This window comes from Callionymus lyra, chromosome 19 (assembly GCF_982586985.1).
Source record: "Callionymus lyra chromosome 19, fCalLyr1.hap1.1, whole genome shotgun sequence".
Classification (NCBI taxonomy): Eukaryota; Metazoa; Chordata; class Actinopteri; order Syngnathiformes; family Callionymidae; genus Callionymus; species Callionymus lyra.
Genome location: NC_141836.1, coordinates 3,628,969 through 3,650,542, shown reverse-complemented (window position 1 = coordinate 3,650,542; position 21,574 = coordinate 3,628,969). Strand labels below are relative to the sequence as shown.

The window sequence follows — 21,574 nt, the reverse complement described above, 5'->3', positions numbered from 1 at the left end:
GTCGACACTGGCGCTGCCGTACGAATCATCACTTTTTCACACTTTATTTTTACATCCCCACTACTGTTGACCTCCGTGTCGTCTTCCGTGAAAGGATCCTAACCCACGAGCAGCTGGAGCCGCCCACCTGGTCTTTGACTCAGGATGATGTCACTGGAGTCTCAGCTGAACATGACTTCATCCGTTTATTCCAGATCGCAGAGATCCGTTATTAAAAGGTGTGAGTCACATCGTGAGTCAGAGGTGAAGCGGATCAAATCCCCCCCCTTCGTCCAATCCAGACATGACGTCCTGGGGCAATCCCCGACTCACGCAGCAGACCTTGAACGCACCATATACGTTTTTTTTCCATTGAAACAAAAGAGGCTTTTAAAGCATGAGCAGGTCCAAGAGGGTCTTTGTCTGGGACAAGAACCTCCTGACCAAATATACAAGAAGCACTTGAGTGAATGAAAGGAAGTCGTTTCTTCTCTGTCGAACTGGGAGTCAAGTTCAAGTAGACAGTGTCGCTCTTCTGCCCACTTTTATGTTGAATAAGTTGAGGGGTTGTTTTAAGAGTAACCCGTTAGTTTTTAGAGTCATAAAGAAAAACGTATGAACGTTTTAATGTAGCAACTGGAGCTCAGTTTGTCTTCATCTTTGTCCACAAATACACACTTGTCATCCAAATACCTCCATACTTGGATATAATTCCTCCTGTCGAGGCTCTAATAATAGAGGGACGTTACAGACGTGCAGTATGGAGGCATTAACTGTCTTTTTGGATGTAGAAAACGAAGAGAATTTAAATATAAATAACTCTAAAAAGGAACAGATTGCTCAGGGGTTAGAAAATGTGTGACTTTCTTATTTGCAGCATCGTCATGTTTTTTAATGTCGTTTTCAAACCGCAAATTGACGTCCACCAGTCCTGGAGAAGATGCTCCTCGAGGACAAGGAAGCCTTTTGTATTCAAATACATGGGAAGAGCTCAGGTATGAAATTGCCTTGAGTTAAGGCGGACGGTGGGAACGGCGGCACATGATCGTACGCGATGACCAGACGCAGACAAAACATCGAGGCCTGAGCGTCAGAAAGTGACCCGAGTCAATATTAGCTTAACTTGACCTTGATAGCGGAAGTTAAGCTCAGGGGCCTCCCTCCACATGTTGGACTCACAGACGGTCCTCATGTTCCAGTCCATTAAAACACCCTCACTCGTCTCCTGACTAGAACCAGAACCCGAAGACACCGACCAGTAAGTATGGACCACTGTCGCACATGAACCCCCGATGGTCGTAATGTTTTGGCCAGTCTGCAAAGTGAGCGATTGTCAGTCCAGCCTTAGTGACATCAGGTTCAACATTATGGACAAGAGTCTTCTTTCATAAGCTCAAGAGTGAGTCTGTTATTTCTCTTTACTGCCCCCGACCTTTGACCCCCCCTCTATCTCCCACCCCTCGCCCCCTCCCTCCTGTCGCCACAGATCCAGCAGAGTTATTAGCTGCCGTCGTTTGATTGTGTTTCAGAGTCAGAACGCTGAAGTCGAAGAGGGAGGACATGTGGAATAACACACACCAGGCGGCCGCACATCCTCCCGCTCTTCCTGGTGAGTGTGTGTGTGAGTGTGTGTGTGTCAGGAGCAGACTCCGCCCCCCCCCGGTGATCTCCACGGTGGGCCAGCTGCCAGAGTCCAGTTTTAATTTCATTACTTGAGGCCGGAGGGCTCGACAGACCAGAGTATATAAACTCATTGTCAGAACTTCAACGTCAATGTGGGAGAGAGTTTGACATGTTTATTGGCCCTTGAGTGGCGACACACAAAAAGAGGGACACACACACACACACACAGTGAGTGCACACACACACAGTTCTGCCAACATTCATCTCAACATCCATTTTTTTTTCCTGTTTCTGATGAAATGATTGTGAAAGTGCGACTTGTGTAATCTACATTTTTATGGGTCGCACGTCAACATCTCCCCCTGTTCAAAGTTAAACATCACCTGACAAGCTCGACTCCCATGTTCGACCTCTAGATAAGGGCACCACCCCGAGATTCCAGAGGCTCCCGCTCCCACGCGTTTCCACGGCGACGATGAGAGGGAGGAAAAAAAGGGGAGATACGATGACCTCTCAGAGATGCAGAAGTCGATGAAGAATCAGTTCGTTCGACATTTCCGCTACAAGGAGGAAGTCATGGGAATCATCCTGGGTTGCTATGGCGACAACAACACAACTCGAGTTAAACATCTCAACTTCCTGAAGAAGATTGATTTTTAAAGCTAAAGCCGTTTCTAAACAAAGAAACCGAGTCAGTAGAGTCATCCAGGAGACATTGGGACTAGAGCCACAGCCCGGGTCCAGACACGACACCGGCCTGGTGGTCCCTGTCTTACTTAAAAAGTCTCAGGTCCACAACATGTCGCCGTCATCCTGGAAGCGTCCCGACCACAAATCTCCGCTCCGGCTCACGCAGGGGAAAAGCGGCGACTCAGCACTCTGGTCCACAACAAAGCCGGAGTTTTGACTTCATCAATACGATGACGTCGTCCCACTCGCACGCTTAATGAGGTGCAGAGAGACGAGGGGAGGGAAAGTGAAGGAATTAAAAAGCCCTGGAGGATGACATCAGTGCATGAGGTTGTCCACGGAGGCGGAGGGGGGTCAACGGAGAGTCTTAAATCATACCTAAGTGCTATTGTGAGGCCGGGCTTGATAAGCGGAGGTAGAATCCCGACCCTAAATCTTTTCCCGGCAGCTCTTAAGAAGCCGAAGGAAGGGGAAGGAAGGGGTCCCCCCTTACGTCTGAGTCCAGGAGAGGAGGAGGAGTGATGGAAACTGGATCCGCTCGCGGCCCAGTTGGCCGGCAGCCCCGGGTCTTGAAATCCCAACATACCGGCTGCTGAAACATTCTGGAGCTCGGTCAGGAAGTCTGATCGCAGCGAGCCACATTTTTAATAACCATTAGCACAATTACAGGTTCCATCCAGGCGGACGGGCCGAGCGGTCAGCCTCCCCATCGGATCCACACCAAATTAAATCAGGAGTCGACGGGCCAGTCAGGGTGTCTCCTCGGACCACCGCAAGGACGGCTGCCGGCACAAATCCCTCGGGAAGATGCCAGAGGCTGATCTGGAAGAATGTGTGTGTGTGTGTGTGTCGGGGGGGATTTCATTTGTGATATTTGGACGATGGAAATAAGATCACGACACTTCAGATAATTCAGTTTCAAGCTCACCAGAGATTTAAGTGCTGGAACCCTGGCTTGCTGGGACGAGTTAGGGATAGTGATGTTGTTGATACCAATAACCAGAGTCTCAGAATGAATGTCGAAAGAATATCAAGACCAAGATTCCAGTTGTTGACAAGAGAAGGAACACCACAAGTCGAACAATCCCCCTCATGGCTCAGCTCTTTTTCCCCAAACAAAATCCAAGAAACTTGACCTCAGATGAAGACTCAACCAGAAGATGCAAACATGGAATCACCACCACAGCCAGATAATACAAGCACTGGTTCAGGTGTCCCCGTTGACCCCTGAAAACAGCTGTGAACTCTGGTACCACTGGTACCGGCACTACTCCTTGTACTTCAGGCGGCTACAGAAAAAAATCTAAATTTGTTCCGATACGTCTCCGATAAACCGTCGGGCTGATGGATACTGACCACTGCAGACTGGAAACTCTACTCAAAATCTGCCATCCAGGTGCTGCTGATTTTAAAGTCCCAAAAAGTGTCTTGTTGAACCTTAAAGCATCTGCATTTGAAGTAAACAATTTGTTGTTTTGCTCGAGTGTGAGTCACAGAGAAGATCTGGATCCAGCATTTGTGGACCAGCAACAGGCTCAGCAGCTTCAACTGACACTTATCACGTTAAAACACTCAATTGTGAGTCTTAAAATAGAACAAACAGCCTCTTAAACGCTGGGATTGTTCGTGATAACATTAGAGTCGAAGGCTTGGAAACGGAGTCATTGTTGTTATTGTCGGTGATTGTAAAAGTCAGGACATGACTGCATGGAAACTGAATTAAATTCCAGAGGAAATGTTTTCAAAACCTCTTGTTTTCAAGAGAGATCTCCGTTATTTTGGCCACAGTTCAGGATTCAAAAACAAAGCTCACCTTGACGAGTCCGGCCGGTAAAAGTCAACGGCGTATCCGAAGTAGCTTCCAGGAGGTCCGGAGTAAACCAGAGGAGACTCCACGTCCAGGTTGAAGGCGTCGGTGCAGAGCAGCAGCGAGAGAAGCGAGGCCAGCAGAGCAGGACCCGGCGCGTGTGCGCGCAGGACCTCCAGGAACATCATGAGGAGAAGAAGGAAAGTCCCCAAAAAAAGTTTGTGTAAACTCCCAAAAAAACAAGTCCCGAGTGGAAGGAGCGTCAGAAGAGCATCCTGCGCGCGCTCGAGTGAGAGGGGACTGGCGGGCGCGAGCGTGTTCTGGAGGCTCCAGTGATCATCTGAGGTCCCAGAGCTTCATGAAGAACCGGAGGTCCAGGAGGAGGAGTCTGAGGCGGGGTCCTGAGGCGGGGTCTGTCGCGCCCTCCGCCCGCGACACAGCGTGGAGGATCACAGAGCCTTCTTCAGAAATGATATTACTTTTGCTAGGATTAGATTAAAGACTGAAACAACGTGATCTTGATAAAACACTCAACTTTAATATAATCTTACGTTTTGAACTCGATTGAGAATCATAACTTTATTTTTATATACTTGAATTACTGAAGGTTTATTCATTACAAACACGATTCAGCGATCAATTTCAAATAAATACTCAAATGGTATTTAAAATCAGACTCAAACACAGTTTTATTGGCCAAATATATCAGTAATATATATATTTTTCTCTGGCTGTTTTTTGTTTGTTTTGAAATGTTGTGTACTTTTTTTCCATGTCCCCCTAGGGCCTCCGTATTTGTGCCCACAGGAGAGAGAATGGAAATAAGTTAAAAGATTAATGAATAAAAAATAGAACAATTAACACAATTATATTCAAAATTGGGAAATTTTGGATCAGTAAGAGAAAGTATTTTAAGAACTCTTTCTATCCGTTCAGACCATTTAATATTAATTAATTGAATGTAATGTATTTTATTTTGTATTTATTGATCATTATTTATATCATTTTTCGTCAATGTCTCTTGTTCAATTTGATTAATTTATCATGTTTTATTATTCCGTTTAGATTTAATCTTGTGTTGTATTTTCATTAAACTATAATATAATTATTTATACTTTACTTTTAACTAGAGATAGACCGATATGTTTGTGTTTTGTTTTTTTTACCGATTATTAGTAGTCAAGGAGGCTGATAACCAATATTTGGAGCCAATATTAATTTGCATTAAAAGTTAATATATTGGCATCAATTTTTTGACTAATACAAACACCAACACTTAACTCTGTTTAAGCATATTTTTATTAAACATCGTAGAACATCAACTTCATTTGTTTTAAAATAACAACCAAAAAAGAGTTACGTTTTTTGAGTTTCCAGCGAGAGCAGCATCGCAAATGAATTTCAGTGAACATTAAATAAATAAATAAAAAAAGCTGAAGTTGTATAAAGTAAATACAACAAAGTGCAGAGAACTGATTCATTCCAGCGTTCACTTTACTGTTTTTACTTCAAATATATTTGTCCATTTAGTGAGTTTGTGATTATTTGGTAAAGATTTTTCCATCAACCATTTTGTATTATTTTTTCGTACGTTCTGTGGCTCTGCGTGTGACCGATCATATGTAACCAATCAAAATGCCGATAATCTGTCTATCCTTACTTTTATTCTGTTACCGGCTCGATTGAAAATATCTAAAATAAATGTTAGTATTTATAACAATTTTACATTTGTAAAACGTATCTTGCTCTAGGTTTTAATACATGTTTTTTCTCTCCGTACTTTTCACGTGCGCATAAGTAAATGTTTCTTTTTTTTTTTTACTCGTATCTTAGTATAACATGTATAAATGAGTATAAATTCATCGTACCTGTGTGAACAAACAATCCTATGTTTGCTTTAAACGAGAATAGCTGATGGCGTTAAAATACAGTGGATATTCCTGGTGGTCTGACAGTGTGTGGGAATGTTTTATTTTCCAGAGCTGCAGGACGGAAGGGCCGCGGAGCCGTGAAAAGCAGTTAAATGGAGACCTTTAATAAAGCAAGCTGCTGGAATTAACAAATGTTAGTTTAACTGATTCACTGCAAGCTTCAGGCCTCCAACGTTTGGGGCCAAATTTGGCAGCAGAGTTCTGATCGTATTTATAACTGCGATCCCGGCAGGGACCGGGGCGAGGGGAGGGTAGGGGGGGGGGTGTAATCCTGGGTGTCTGGGGTCCGGATCACAGCTGTTAGGGGCACTTGCCGGTTCACAGAACCTAATCCTGGAGGGCTCTCGTTCCCTCACTTTGTTTTTTGGGACTGAAGTTCAAGGCGTGGTCGAAGTCTTGAAGGCGGATTACATGTGGAAGATTTGTAGGTCAAACTTTCCCACTGCTCTCAGCAGAAGATACCGTCACATGAGTATGGACGGCAGCTGTGCTGGGGGGGTGGGGGGTCTCAACTGGAGACCCTGTCAGTGGGGAGAGCAGCGGCCAGTGGTGGCAGCAGTAGGATGGATGGACCTGGTGGCAATAATAATAGTCTCAACTGTGTCTATGAGTGACTGTAAGAGGTCAACAACTACCCTGGAGTCTGACCCCGATGTGACCCTGTCGTCGGTTCCCATGACAACCATACATTTCTTCCTCTTGTCGTCATAATCTTACAGTGTAACCGGGACACACTTCATGGTTGTGTGTGTCATTAGAGAGGGGGGGGGTTCATCTTCAGAGCAGACTTTGTATGGTCCTTCACACGTATGGTCGACGATGTCATCGTTGCAGTGAGTCGTGCGTCTGAGAATCTCACAGATGATCGACCACTTCCCTCCTCAGCGTGTCGCCCGGGCAACCATCCCCGGCGCGACTCTTAACAGGAGTTTGACGGGAACATGACCGTTAGTGTGTGTGTAAAGTTCTGCTCGTCCGGGCTGAACTTTCGTTTCCTGACAGCACGAACATGAGGGGGTGTGGCTTCACTCCCCAGAACCAGGGCCGTGACATCATCACTGCCATGGTGACAAGTGTAAAGTGCAGCATAACACTGGACAGGACTGTTTCAAATTTAGACGTGAGAGATTGTACAGAGTGTGTGTTTACGGTTATTATCAGAACAGGAACTCAGCGGCTTTATCTTTTACTCTGATAGCAAAGTGTGAAACTCTTGTCGTGCGACTGAATTTCTCGACCTGCTCTGACTTGTGAGTCGCTCAGATCATTACTGACTCATTTGTTCAGACTGTCTGAGGAACACCTCGTCACAGGGGGGGCGTGACTCAGCTTCATCGTTAAACCCGGTCAACCCTCCGAGCGACTCATGACCTCGCGGGTTTTTACGACACAAATTCTGCTTTTCTCAGCAGGAGGGAGCCCCCTAGTGGTCATGTCGGAGTCGGCGTACGTGAGTCGACCGGTGATCATGAGACTTTGGGACAAACCCGAGGACAGATGGACCAGAACTTCTGCTTCTGACCCAGGTGAAGCGTTCCAACCTTTGACCTGTTTGGTAAAAATAAAGTTTTTCCTGTAGCTGTTGTTCACCAACTCTGTTCTCCCCTCCTCCTCCTTCCTCCCCCTTTTCTTTCTTCACCTGCTCCACTGATACAATCTTAAAAGCAGGAAATTCCTTCAGAGTAAAAGCTTTTGGGAAACTTCCTGCTACATACACTTAACAAACAAGCTAATCCCCCCCGACCCCCCCAAATATTTGCCTGCGAGTCTGCGGAGGAAGGGAGGGCGAGGTGATGTTGGGTGAGATATTCCACAGTGGATGACAGATTTGTCACGGCGAGAGCCCGACACATTGTTTCCAACACAAACTCTTAGCAACGCCACGAATGACTCAAGACACATGATTGTTTTTGATAAATCATCACAAGGACCCCCCCGATCCCCCCCGATCCCCCCCTCTGAGGAAACAAACATTTCCCGCAGCGGAGCCGTGTGGGTGTCTATTGTTGAGTTCAAAACAAGAACATAATGTTGCAACAATTTACCCTTTCGTCACCGTCTATGAAAGATCGACTCTGGCCCCGGGGCCCCCATGTGGTAGCGTTTGAAACGATATGTTTATAAAAACCAGAGGGAAAAAAAACATTGAATTCAAGCAAAACGATCGTTGCGTCATCGTGATCATATTAAAGGAGGGGTAGATGATCTTCAAAACGTTCCTCGTCGATCTTTTGCAAAATTCCGAAAGAGGGCGGAGAAAATTACAGCTTAATTGACGTCAATCATGATGTGTAGAAGTGTAAGATTTAATACACAATATATATTAATATTCTTTTCTTTTTACAGTAACAATATTCAAGAGCACTAGATCGATATTTAATTTAAAGTAACAATCAGATCCTGCGATGTCCTGGCGATTACTAAGGATGAGAGGATGCAGTCGAATCCAGCAGCTGTGTATTAGCAAGACTCTGGCGACAAGATACGCATCACCATACAGTGTCAACGATACGATTGCGATATATCGTGATACTTGTAGGAAGAAGGATATATTTGTAGTATTGTCAAGTACTTGACTCTGGCGTTGCAGAAGTAGAAACCGAAATACTTCAAACGTCAGCTTTAAAAGCCGCTGGAGTCCACTGTATCATCTCGTCCTCAGTCATCGCCAGGATCTCACAGGATTTCATTGTTTCTCTAGCCATGGACGACGTAACGACTGCTGCCATCTAGCGGTCGGAAGTTGAATTGCAATAGAAAAATAAACAAACGTAAATGTTTGCATGTGGATTGTTTTTTTAATAATCGATACAGTGTTTTCGATTATCGATACAGTATCTTGTAAAAATATATCGCGATATATATATCACCATATCGATGTACTACTATATCTACATCTACTATACAAGTGCATCGAAATATATGGTACTACGAGTTGAATATATGTTGAGATCAGTGTCGCTTCAGGCCTAGTGTGGGGGATATAAAGTATAATGTTCCCATCGGCCTCCGGACCCTGAACCTTCTTGTAAACTCTGTCTATTGTTCAGCAACTTGTTAAAAAACCACCACAAAACGATCACTTCAGTCCATGTAGGGGGTCACCCCCCCCCCCCCGGACCCCTCAGGCCGCGACCCACGCATGTGTCCCGAGACCAGAACTCGAGGGCTCGGAAAAACACACCCGGTGAGTCCGAGCGTCACGGTTGGTCACCGCCAGGGTTTATTTGCTCTGCTGGGTAATGCCACGACCTCTGACCCCTGTGCTGTCGGAGCTCTGCTGTGCGGGAACGTGACTGTAAAAAGTGTGGGCGCAGCAGCGCGATCGTTTCACACCTACCCTCCGGCGTTTCCCACACTTTGCGATCCTAAAGTGAAACTAGAGCGTCCGTTTGCTGCTCACTTCCTGTCCGGTCACGTGACCGGGTTCTCCTCCGCACCGGAGTCCTAAAGTACTGGTCTCCACAGAGGTTCTGGTCGCAGACGTAAACAGTTGTCGCTGTGATTTCGGGCGTCGCTGGCAGCGTCAGACACAACAACTCCGTCACCACTTCATCAGCCGCAGACCAGGACCGACTCACTCCTTCATCGGTCCAGAGATCCGGTCGTCACTTCCTGACGCCGGTTCATCGGTGAGAGGCTGAATGTTATCTCACGAGTCTGAGGAGGAAACATCGATCATCATCAGAAACACTTTAGCAAATTAGAATTATGATGGATGGATGAATGTGAAGGTGTGATGCATGAATGAGTGAACACGTGGTTAAAACACTGTTTCATGCTGAGATAGAAGCAAGGAAATAAAAGGTTTTTAAGATGAGTTGTAAAAAGATATGAACGTGAAAGGATGAATATTTGAGCAGAATCCTGAATTAATGGATCTGAATCGATGCAATGGATGAATTAATTTGTGATCAAATAAGTAAATGAATGGATGAATTAATATGTGATCAAATAAGTAAATGAATGGATGAATTAATATGTGATCAAATAAGTAAATGAATGGATGAATTAATGGATATATGTTTGAAGGATTAAACGACCATGTAAACCAATGCAATGAGTGGATGAATATGTGAATAGATGCTTAAATGGATGGATGAATGTGTGAAAATGACCCTAAATGAATGGATGAATACATGAATAATAATATTTAGAAATAAATGGATGGATGAATAAGTAAAAAGATGTGTAAATAAATGGATGAATATGTAAATAGATTAGATGGATGGATGAATATGTAAAAAGTATAGAAAACAGCCTTAATGGATGAATGAATAAGTGAACACACATGGAAATGGATGGATGACTATGTGAGGAGTTATATTGATTAATTTATTGATACTTTATTGATCTGTGATAATAATATATAGATAATATATGTATCAATGAATGGATACATATGGGATAAGGCTGTATATTAAAGGATGATTATGTGAAAAATCCTAAATTAATGGATAATAACATGGAAAAATGCCTAAATTAAAGGACGAATATGTAATAAGATTGTAAATGAAGGGATGAATATGTGAAAATAATCCTAAATGAAAGGATAAAAACCTAGATAGATGCCTAAATGAAAGGATGAATGTGTTAAAAGATTGTAAATGAAGGGATGAATGTGTTAAAAGATTGTAAATGAAGGGATGAATGTGTTAAAAGATTTTGAATGAAGGGATGAATGTGTGAAGAGATTGGAAATGAAGGGATGAATATGTAATAAGATTTTAAATGATGGGATGAATATGTAATAAGATTTTAAATGAAGGGATGATGTGTGAATAAGATTGTAAATGAAGAAATGACTATGTAATAAGATTGTAAATGAAGGGATGAATGTGTGAATCCTAAAGGAAACACCTTCAGTCAGATCTGAAGATGTGATTCTCAAAGCAGCTCATGAAACCAAACTTCTGACAAAGCCTCGTGTTTCTCTCTCCGCCATCATTTCCCGAACACTTCCACTTCCTGTTCTCTTGTGCTGCACTTCCTGTGAGTCAGGAGCGTTCCTGGACGTACGAGTGCAGCTCCTGTAAACACAAGAATGTTTGGGACGCTGAGTGGCTGTTAAACGCCGAACACCCACCGCTGCTCCTTATAAGTCCATGTGGGACCCCACGACTCCTCGCCTGTCCTTATAGAGACCAGGTCCACCGGGGGGGTCATGTCAGCGTGAACTCATGGAGGACGGAGTCTAGGGGAGGAGAGAACATCAATCGGGTCAAAGGTCGTTCACATGTGATCCACCTGTCAATCACATGACAACGCATCAGCAGTGCATGTCAGACTCTTGTAAGATTAATGACATGAAGGAGTGTGTGCTGACCTCTGACCTTTGATCAGAGTCTGGCCAGGAATGTCGGCGTTCGTTACAGGAAGTAGATCTTAGGAACTCATTATGACTTTCTTTTCTTTACAATTCCTTGTTTTCCTTCTTCTCTTCCCTCTTCCATCCGTCCTCCTTCCTTCCTTCCTTTGTGTTTATTCATTCCATCCTTCCTTTCATCCCTTCTTTCCTCATCATTTCTTGTTTCCTTCTCCACATAGCTTTACCTTCTTTCCCTCTTCTCTTCCTTCTATCTTTTCATGTCATTTTTTCCTTCCACGACCCCTCTTTCACTCTCATCTTAATGAAGTAATTAGAATCTTATTTTTACAGATAAATTACAACAAAAAACAACAACAAGTAACATTTTTAAGAAGGAAAAGAAAACAAGGTTCCAGCAGAATGAAAAAAAGAAAGAAACTGACATGAAAAATGAAATATAAAATGATGGATGACAGTCTTTGGAAGAAGATAAAGTTTCCAGAGATTCTCTCGAGACGTTGTTGATGTAATTATTTCCATGTTGCAGGACGAGGATGGAGGGATGAGAGGGAAGAGAGGGAAGCGAGGGCGTGTCCGTGACCCCTCAGCTGGACGATGACGCAGCCCAGCAGGACTGCATGAGTCAGGACTTTCCTCAGGGAGTCTTCGCGCTCAGAGAGAAAGTGAGGAAACTTCCATGTTTTCCTTACTAGTCCTCCTCTGACTCGGAGCGAAGGAGAGGATTAGGGGTGAGCGAGGGAACAGAAATAGAAGAAGAGACTGTTGAGAAAAGAAAACATCAGTTTTAAAATAACGTTGTTTTGATGAGGATTAAACTTCGCACCCCATGTTGGATGATTTAGGAATAAAGGAAGGATGAACTCAAAATAGAAAAGAGCTGAATAAGAAAGACTTGAAGGAAGGAAGCAGGAAGAAAAGAGAAATAGAGGGAGGGGAGAAGGAAGGGATGAGAAAAGTATAGAATGAATAAAACGAAGGGAAGTCGGATGTAAATCGTAGGTATATTTTATAATAGATTATTATTAGTGTTTCTATTTTGATCCAAACTGTAAACAACGTATTTAAGAACTAAGTTATGGTTACGGTTTTGTTTTCAAAACTATTCGCCACACAGGCAGCGCCACACTGTGGCGTGATCGTGCATTACATCCACTTCAGTGAAAACAAGATGGCGGGAATCTCAAAAAGACACAAGTAAAATTGTAAATTTTACGGATAAAACTTTAGAACATTTCCTTAAGTGTATATTTTTGTGTTTAAATCCTGAAAATATACGTATAGATAAACGTGTAAGCGGATAAGGCAAAGTTATAGATAAAGTAAAGTAAATTAAAATGTTAAATGGGTAGAAAAATCTTTTCCTTCAGTATTAAAAAGAATACAATGAGCAAAAGTCGTTTTTATTAGCTTTTATTTTGTTAATTTAGGATACAAAAATGTATGTTCAGAGGCTGCAACAGTTCTTTTTTTTTTAATATAACAACTTCTTTTGACTCATTCAAACATCCTTCATCTTCACCTCGTCACGTGATTTGGTGCAAATACATGAAACGTTCAAAAGCAAAAAGAAAGTGATTCAAGACAAAACCAAAGAAGGACGTCACGGATCGCTTGAATGTAGAAAACATGACACTGGAAAAAAAAAAAGTATAAAAAATTAAATATTCGTGACAAACAAAAGCTGCAGATAATCTCAAACGTCAGCACCTCGAAGGATCATTTCGGAATTTTCAAACCCCTGGTGGTCAGTTTAGGAATCGACACTAGTCTCTGTCAACTTAGATAAAGTTATCAGTTCATTTGTTAGTTATTTCTTTGAGACCAAACAAGTAACAATATGTTCTGTGACAACATTTTTTTAAATCAACATTTTTTTCAAAATAATATCATTAAAGTTTGATGTCATGACATCACAGAACTGGTCATGTGATGCGTCATGTGACACAGGTTGACAAACATGACAGTAGTTTCTAGTGTCGGGAAGTAAAAACACAGATTCTATTCTCAGAAGAAAGTTGTGCGACCAGAGCACGGAGCGTTTCGCTTCTTTTTACAGAAGAACTTTTAAATTAGGCAGAAAAGAAGAGGAAAAAAAGGACATAAAGTTACAAAAAAAGGCAACAGATGGTTAGAAAAATAAATTGGAATCAGAGAAAAGAGAACAAAAGCTCTGTCAAGGCAACATTCAGAAAAACTAAGTCAAATAAAAGTTGGTAAATATTTTTAAAAAAGGCATTAAAATGGTAAAAACGAACAAATACTATGAAAAACTGAAATACTGCGACCAAAAGAAAACATGTATATCATCGAGAAATAAAAAGAAAACTGTAAAAAGGAAGAGGACTAAAATATTGCACACAAAATGCTGGTTAACGTTTTAAAAATAATAAAACATAGAAAATAGAAAAGAGATTTAAACGGAAAAAAGAGTTAAAATGGAGTAAAACGCTGGCTCTGATCTGAAAGTCCAAAACTTGTTATCTTTGGTCACATGGCAGTAAAATATCATCCGTGACTTCCTGTTTGAAAAAGGCAAAATGATCCTTAATAGAAAATGGCTAATATATAAAACCCTCTACGCCCACATGTCGCCGACACACACACACACGCACACGCACACACACGCACACGCACACACACGCACACGCACACACACAGCTAAACACTCTGCTGGACGAGCAGCGGCGGCGATGTTACAGTACACAGGTAACAAGTATTTCCAGGACGTTCAGTCGTTTTTAAAGGCTCTTTTTTTTATGATCCACAGAAACGTAACGACAGATTCTTTAGCTTCTGAAGGCGAGTGACCTTCAGGCGAGTGACCTTCAGGTGAGTGACCTTCAGGTGAGTGACCTTCAGGTGACCTTCTGCTGCGCCACGAAAAAAGCTTCAAGAATCACAGCAGATGAAAATATGAGAACAAAAACAACGTCATCGTAAACGTTCATTTCATGTTGAATGAAACTCAAAGGGAACGTATAGATCTACATTTTAAGATTATATATATATTTTTAAATCCTCTTTCAAATGTTCCTCAATGATCCGCCTTCGACCTTTTTTTTTTTAAATCATGCATATTTTTGTCGCTCACATTTCCAGTTTCAAGTTCTGAAGCTTTTCTCGGGCACAACGTCTCCGCGACGACGGTCCGAACCTGGTTCTTCTCGGACGAAGCCGATTGTGCAAAAGGATCAGACCTCCAGGAGGAGCTGGTCCTGCAGGTTCACAGGCACGATGATGTCATCACAGCGCTGAGCCGCCGACTCAGCAAATTCTTCAAGTTGAATTTCAGATTTACTCCTCACCCACCCACCCCCGGGTGAGAGATCTTCATCAGGACTCTCCCCCGTCGCCTCCCCCTTCGCCTCAAGAGTCTCCCCCGTCGCCTCAGGAGTCTCTCCCTTCGGCTCAGGAGTCTCCCCCATGGCCTCAGCAGTCTCCCCCGTCGCCTCAAGAGTCTCCCCCGTCGCCTCAAGAGTCTCCCCCGTCGCCTCAAGAGTCTCCCCCTTTGGCTCAGGAGTCTCCCCCATCGCATCTGGAGTCTCCCCCATCCCCTCAGGAGTCTCCCCCGTCAACTCAGGAGTCTCCCCCGTCGCCTCAGGAGTCTCCCCCGTCAACTCAGGAGTCTCCCCCGTCGCCTCAAGAGTCTCCCCTTTCGGCTCAGGAGTCTCCCCCATCCCCTCAGGAGTCTCCCCCGTCAACTCAGGAGTCTCCCCCGTCAACTCAGGAGTCTCCCCCATGGCCTCAAGAGTCTCCCCCGTCGCCTCAGGAGTCTCCCCCGTCGCCTCAGGAGTCTCCCCCATCACCTCTGGAGTCTCCCACATCGCCTCTGGAGTCTCCCCTGTCATCTCAGGAGTCTCCCCCGTCGCCTCAAGGGTCTCCCCCATCGCCTCAAGAGTCTCCCCCTTCGGCTCAGGAGTCTCCCCCATGGCCTCAAGAGTCTCCCCCGTCGCCTCAGGAGTCTCCCCTGTCGCCTCAGGAGTCTCCCCCATCACCTCTGGAGTCTCCCCTGTCATCTCAGGAGTCTCCCCCGTCGCCTCAAGGGTCTCCCCCATCGCCTCAAGAGTCTCACCCTTCGGCTCAGGAGTTTCCCATGTAGCTTCAGGAGTCTCCCCCTTCGGCTCAGGAGTCTCCCCCATGGCCTCAAGAGTCTCCCCCGTCGCCTCTGGAGTCTCCCCCGTCATCTCAAGAGTCTCCCCCATCGCCTCTGGAGTCTCCCCCATCGCCTCTGGAGTCTCCCCCATCATCTCAAGAGTCTCCCCCATCGCCTCAAGAGTCTCCCCCGTCATCTCAAGAGTCTCCCCCATCGCCTCAAGAGTCTCCCCTTTAGCCTCTGGAGTCTCGCCCTTCACCTCTGGAGTCTCCCCCTTCGCCTCTGGAGTCTCCCCCTTCGGCTCAAGAGTCTCCCCCGTCATCTCAAGAGTCTCCCCCATCGCCTCAAGAGTCTCCCCCATCGCCTCAAGAGTCTCCCCTGTCGCCTCAGGGATCTTCTCGATCACCTTGACAGCCTCCTGAGTGACCTGAGGGGTCTCCTCCTCCAACACCTTCATTGTCTCAACCATCGCCTCAGGAGTCTCCCCCATAACCTCTGGGGTCTCCCCCATAACCTCTGGGGTCTCCCCCATAACCTCTGGGGTCTCCCCCATAACCTCAGGACTTTCCCCCATCATCTCAGGAGTCTCCTCCATCAGCTCAGGGATCTTCTCGATCACTTTGACAGCCTCCTGGGTGACCTGAGGGGTCTCCTCCTCCAACATCTTCATTGTCTCACCCATCACTTCAGGGGTCTCGTCCATCGCCTCTGTCTCCTCCTCCATCCCATTAGTGTCCTCTCCCAGGGTCTCGGCCCTCAGGATCCCCTTCCCCACTACTCCTGGGGTCTTCTTCAGGTCCTCCTCCTCCATGGCCTCCCCCTCCACAGGACTGAGCTGGTAGTACATCAGTGAGTCTTTGAGGAGGTGCGACGGCGCCTCCTCTTGGTTGTCAGTGATGCAAAGCACGGTGGCCCCTGGGGGGAAGGGCCCCTGCAGGAGGGTCTCCTCCCCTTCCAGCACAGCAGGCATCAGACAGAGGGGCTGCTCCCTCCCCTGCAGCGCGTCCCCCTCCCTCACCCGCCGCTCCTGCTCCTCCACACTCTGCAGGTGCATCACCGCCGCCTCGTTCTCTCGCTCCAGCAGGTGCTGCACCTCCACCACCGTCTGGGCCGCCTCCAGCTGCAGGGCCGCCGGGCAGGAGGAGGGCGAGGACTGGGGGTCTGGGTAGTGGTCCCCTGGTTCAAGTGGTCTCCTCTTCTCCAGGTCCAGCTTCATGATGGTGTGCAGGTAGTGGGTTCGGACCCGGAGAGGATTGAACTCGATACGACCGGCGGAGTTTCCACATCCGTCCCTGGAGCAGCCGCACGGGAACGACATCCTGTCCACCTGCAGGTCAGATATGATGTACTGTGATATATAGTGATACTGTAGTAACAAGTACTGTATATATGTGTAGTAAGGTAAGGTAAGGTAAGGTATTGTCCAGTACTTGACTCTGGTGTTGTGATAGTGTAGTAACAAGTATAAATGTGTAGTATTGTCCAGTACTTGACTCTGGTGTTGTGATAGTGTAGTAACAAGTATAAATGTGTAGTATTGTCCAGTACTTGACTCTGGTGTTGTGATAGTGTAGTAACAAGTATATATGTGTAGTATTGTCCAGTACTTGACTCTGGTGTTGTGATAGTGTAGTAACAAGTATAAATGTGTAGTATTGTCCAGTACTTGACTCTGGTGTTGTGATAGTGTAGTAACAAGTATAAATGTGTAGTATTGTCCAGTACTTGACTCTGGTGTTGTGATAGTGTAGTAACAAGTATAAATGTGTAGTATTGTCCAGTACTTGACTCTGGTGTTGTGATAGTGTAGTAACAAGTATATATGTGTAGTATTATCCAGTACTTGACTCTGGTGTTGTGATAGTGTAGTAACAAGTATAAATGTGTAGTATTGTCCAGTACTTGACTCTGGTGTTGTGATAGTGTAGTAACAAGTATATATGTGTAGTATTGTCCAGTACTTGACTCTGGTGTTGTGATAGTGTAGTAACAAGTATATATGTGTAGTATTGTCCAGTACTTGACTCTGGTGTTGTGATAGTGTAGTAACAAGTATATATGTGTAGTATTGTCCAGTACTTGACTCTGGTGTTGTGATAGTGTAGTAACAAGTATATATGTGTAGTATTATCCAGTACTTGACTCTGGTGTTGTGATAGTGTAGTAACAAGTATAAATGTGTAGTATTGTCGAGTACTTGACTCTGGTGTTGTGATAGTGTAGTAACAAGTATATATGTGTAGTATTGTCCAGTACTTGACTCTGGTATTGTGATAATGTAGTAACAAGTATATATGTGTAGTATTGTCCAGTACTTGACTCTGGTGTTGTGATAGTGTAGTAACAAGTATATATGTGTAGTATTGTCCAGTACTTGACTCTGGTGTTATGATAGTGTAGTAACAAGGATATATGTGTAGTATTGTCCAGTACTTGACTCTGGTGTTGTAGTATTTACAGACCACATGACTCTTGACGAAGTCGTAACTGCTTTCATTTGTTTTCAAACCAAAATATATCCAAACATCAGCTTTAAAAGCTGCTGGAGTCACTGTATCCTCTTGTCCTCAGTCATCGACTAGATTTAATTGTTCCCTTAGCTGCGTAGGGCGTAAAAACTGCTGCCATCCAGCGGCAGGAAGTTGAATTGCAACACAAAACAACATCAAACAATGTGTTAATGTTAATTGTAGATTAAGAAAGAATAGAGATACGTCTTCAGTACACACACAAATAAACACAAATAAACACACACCTGACACTTGATGCCGGCCTGGCTGCAGCCACAGCGCCGCGGGTCGCAGTACAGGCGACAGTCGCAGCCGCACTCCTCGCGGGACAACCTGATGGCTCTTAGCTCCGCCTTCTCCTGGGCGTCGATGCGTGCGATGCCGGACGCTCGCAGCAGGGTGCGCCGGCGCTTGGTGGGCAGCGGCTGCAGGAAGAAGCAGTCGTCCACCTCCACGCCGTCCACGTCCAGGTCCTCGTCGGAGACGTCGTCCAGCGTCAGGAGCTCGGCCTGCTCGCACGTCACCGTGCCGTTCCGGGTCAGCTGAAGAAGAAGAAGAACGGTCGTCACGTGGACCTTCACGGCGGAGGGTCTCGACACCCACCTTCATCTTGCGAGCGCGAAGCTTCTCCTGCCGCAGGTGCTGCCGCAGCGTCAGGCGTCGGCTGCTCTCCTGCTCGCGGGCGAACTCGCCCAGCGTGTAGCGGCGGATGGACGAGTGATGGCGAGCCATGCCCAGCGAGCTGCCACCCTGGCTGGGCACGCTGGTGAAGCCCTGGCGCCGCGGGAAGTAGAAGACGGTCACGGCGTCGAAGCGAACGCGCTTGTTGCCTCCCGCCGCCACCGCCGCCGGCTTCTTGTGCCGCAGGATGGACGTGGCTGCGAGAGGGGGGGGGGGCGAGAAGGTCGGAGTTCAGGGTCTCCCCGAGGGAAAACGAGTGAGATTATGGGGGTCGGACTCTTACGTGCGAGGGCGGCGGTGGTCGGAGGGTTGACGCTGTCGCAGCTGTCGCCGCTGTCGCTGCTGGAGATGTCTTCGTCCAGGAAGGACGAGCCGTCGTCCACTTCATCGTGTCTTCGTTTGAGGCTGATGGACGAAGTCGTCTCCATGGAAACACCACAGACTGAAGTCAGAGCAGGATGTTTGTTATTAGTGACACATTAACAGATCCTCAGATCATATTGTATTGTGTACAATAGTTCTTAAATGGTTTATATTCCATTATGTGTGTATTTACAATTAAATAATTAGATCTTTTTGTCATTTAAAAGTTAACAAGTATTTATTATACATTTTTTTGTTGCGATTCAATTTCCGGCCGCTAGATGGCAGCAGGCATTTGTCCTCTGCAATGAAAGGAACAATGAAATCCCGCAAGATGACTGAGGACGAGAGGATACAGTGAGTCCAGCTACTTTTAAAGCTGAGGTTTGGACATATTTTGGTTTGAAAACAAATCAAAGCAGTTACGACTTTGTCAAGAGTCATGTGGTCTGTAAATACTACAACACCAGAGTCAAGTACTGGACAATACTACACATATATACTTGTTACTACAGTATCACAACACCAGAGTCAAGTACTGGACAATACTATACATATATATATACTTGTTACTACACTATCACAACACCAGAGTCAAGTACTGGACAATAAAACACGTATATACTTGTTACTACACTATCACAACACCAGAGTCAAGTACTCGACAATACTACACATATATACTTGTTACTACACTATCACAACACCAGAGTCAAGTACTCGACAATACTACACATATATAGTTGTTACTACACTATCACAACACCAGAGTCAAGTACTGAACAATACTACACATATATACTTGTTACTACACTATCACAACACCAGAGTCAAGTACTGGACAATACTACACATATATACTTGTTACTACACTATCACAACACCAGAGTCAAGTACTGGACAATACTACACATATATACTTGTTACTACACTATCGCAACACCAGAGTCAAGTACTGGACAATACTACACATATATACTTGTTACTACACTATCGCAACACCAGAGTCAAGTACTCGACAATACTACACATATATACTTGTTACTACACTATCACAACACCAGAGTCAAGTACTGGACAATACTACACATATATACTTGTAACTACATTATCACAACACCAGGGTCAAATACTGGACAATACTACACATATATACTTGTTACTACACTATCACAACACCAGAGTCAAGTACTCAACAATACTACACATATATACTTGTTACTGCAGTATTACTATACATTATATCCTGGACAACAGATTCTCTACGAATCAAATCATCCCTAAACTAATATTGTAAAATGAAGCTTCACAATAATGAGTCAAAACACATTTTTCTGTTTCAAGATTACGATCCAGAAAAGTTGTATTTTGTTGGTTTAGATTCATTAACTTCTTGTGTTTGTTAGTGTGTTTTTTTTATCCTCACACAGTTGTGTTGCTTCCGTGCACACGTTTACACTCCAGGCTGGGTCGTTATTACTCGTGTTTTCTTAAGATCCTACCTGGCTGCACACCCTCCGCCCCCTTTGCTTGTCGCCCCCCTCGAGTGGCAGCAGGAGGATCAGGATCAGGGTCTCAGGTTGAGGATCAGGATCAGGGTCTCAGGGTGAGACGATGCTGCGCCGGTGAAGAGACCCTCTGGGCATCAAACCTGTGGACACCAGAGAGTGAGACCATGTTCTGCCGTAGAGTTATCACGTCAATATTTAAACATATCCTTGTGGGTCAGACTGAGTTGTATTGATGGCTCGTTCAGGTCCAGACGTGGTCCTGGTTCCACACTTATCTAGTCCAATATAGGTGAACAAGTTCTGGGTCATCGTGTTCTAGTCTTGGCCTCCTGTGAGGTCCAGTAGGGTCGTATGAGAGAATAAATCTGTTGCACCTCTGGTGAGTCTTTGTCTGGATGTGGTCCACATTGGTTCTGGACTGTGAGCTCCTGCATGCTTGGTTCTGGTCTTTCTTTGCATGCGTGGTCAGGTGAGATCTGGGAGCCTGACTTATGAGTTCTATTCAATATGGTCTGACTCTGGATCTGGTAGAGGTCCAGGTCTGTTCTGATCCAGGGCACGATCAGGTCAAATCCTGGTCTATTGTGGCTGACGTGGACTGGGTCTGGGTTCAGATGTGGTTCTGGATCAGATATTTTATGCATACGAAGCGAGTCTGGATTTTTTTTTCTTCTCTAGTCTGGACCGGATCTGGTCGAGTCCAGCTGGGTATAGGAGTGGTTCTGGATCGATTTCAGGTCTGGTTTCACTCACCTGGAGATCCAGCAAGGGTCTCCTCTCCTCGCCGAGGTGGTCCTGGGTCCTGGTCCTGGTTTATTGTACAGAAATGCCGCAGAATTCTGCGTCAGTTTAAAGCCCAGCCTTAGTTCGTCATGTCTTCAGCGCTGCAGCGACACCAGCGCCTGGTTCCGTCCACTGGACCCGAACTCGCACACGTTCCGCCTCCTCTGCGACATTCGTCGGTGTCTCCGCGGAGACTTGTGCGTGTTTCTCAGCCGCGGACTCCGGTTTCAGTAACAATGGAGGAAGAAATTCCTCCCTTCGGACGCACAGGGAG

The 21,574-nt window shown here is 45.2% G+C and overlaps 2 protein-coding genes and 1 long non-coding RNA gene across 3 annotated transcripts in view; 1 reads left to right on the top strand and 2 right to left on the bottom strand.

Moving 5' to 3' along the window:
• itga5 (integrin, alpha 5 (fibronectin receptor, alpha polypeptide)) overlaps nucleotides 1-4,450 on the bottom strand; it is a 20,601-nt gene extending 16,151 nt beyond the window's left edge. Inside the window, exon 1 of the mRNA XM_087781707.1 lies at nucleotides 4,106-4,450. Within this exon, the coding sequence (XP_087637833.1) occupies nucleotides 4,106-4,287 (182 nt within the window). The 5' untranslated portion in view covers nucleotides 4,288-4,450. The remainder of the gene's footprint in view (nucleotides 1-4,105) is intronic.
• On the top strand, nucleotides 761-14,256 carry LOC148059001 (uncharacterized). Its single transcript, XR_015709407.1, has 4 exons — nucleotides 761-1,588; nucleotides 7,440-7,556; nucleotides 11,886-12,021; nucleotides 14,127-14,256. It is a non-coding gene; the product is annotated as an uncharacterized LOC148059001 (long non-coding RNA).
• csrnp2 (cysteine-serine-rich nuclear protein 2) lies at nucleotides 12,754-21,574 on the bottom strand. The gene is made up of 6 exons (XM_087781708.1): nucleotides 21,271-21,574; nucleotides 20,509-20,657; nucleotides 18,927-19,085; nucleotides 18,566-18,840; nucleotides 18,208-18,504; nucleotides 12,754-16,779 (listed from the first exon to the last, which is right to left on the bottom strand). The coding sequence occupies exons 3-6, from the start codon at nucleotides 19,069-19,071 to the stop codon at nucleotides 14,551-14,553; spliced, it is 2,946 nt and encodes a 981-aa protein (XP_087637834.1). The 5' UTR covers nucleotides 19,072-19,085; nucleotides 20,509-20,657; nucleotides 21,271-21,574; the 3' UTR covers nucleotides 12,754-14,550.

Coding starts and splice junctions, on each gene's coding strand:
- csrnp2 (XM_087781708.1), bottom strand. CDS start 19,071: ATGGAGACGACTTCGTCCATCAGCCTCAAACGAAGACACGATGAAGTG. Junction 18,841..18,926: donor GACCACCGCCGCCCTCGCAC/GTAAGAGTCCGA, acceptor CCCCTCTCGCAG/CCACGTCCATCCTGCGGCAC. Junction 16,780..18,207: donor AGGCCGGCATCAAGTGTCAG/GTGTGTGTTTAT, acceptor TCTGACCTGCAG/GTGGACAGGATGTCGTTCCC.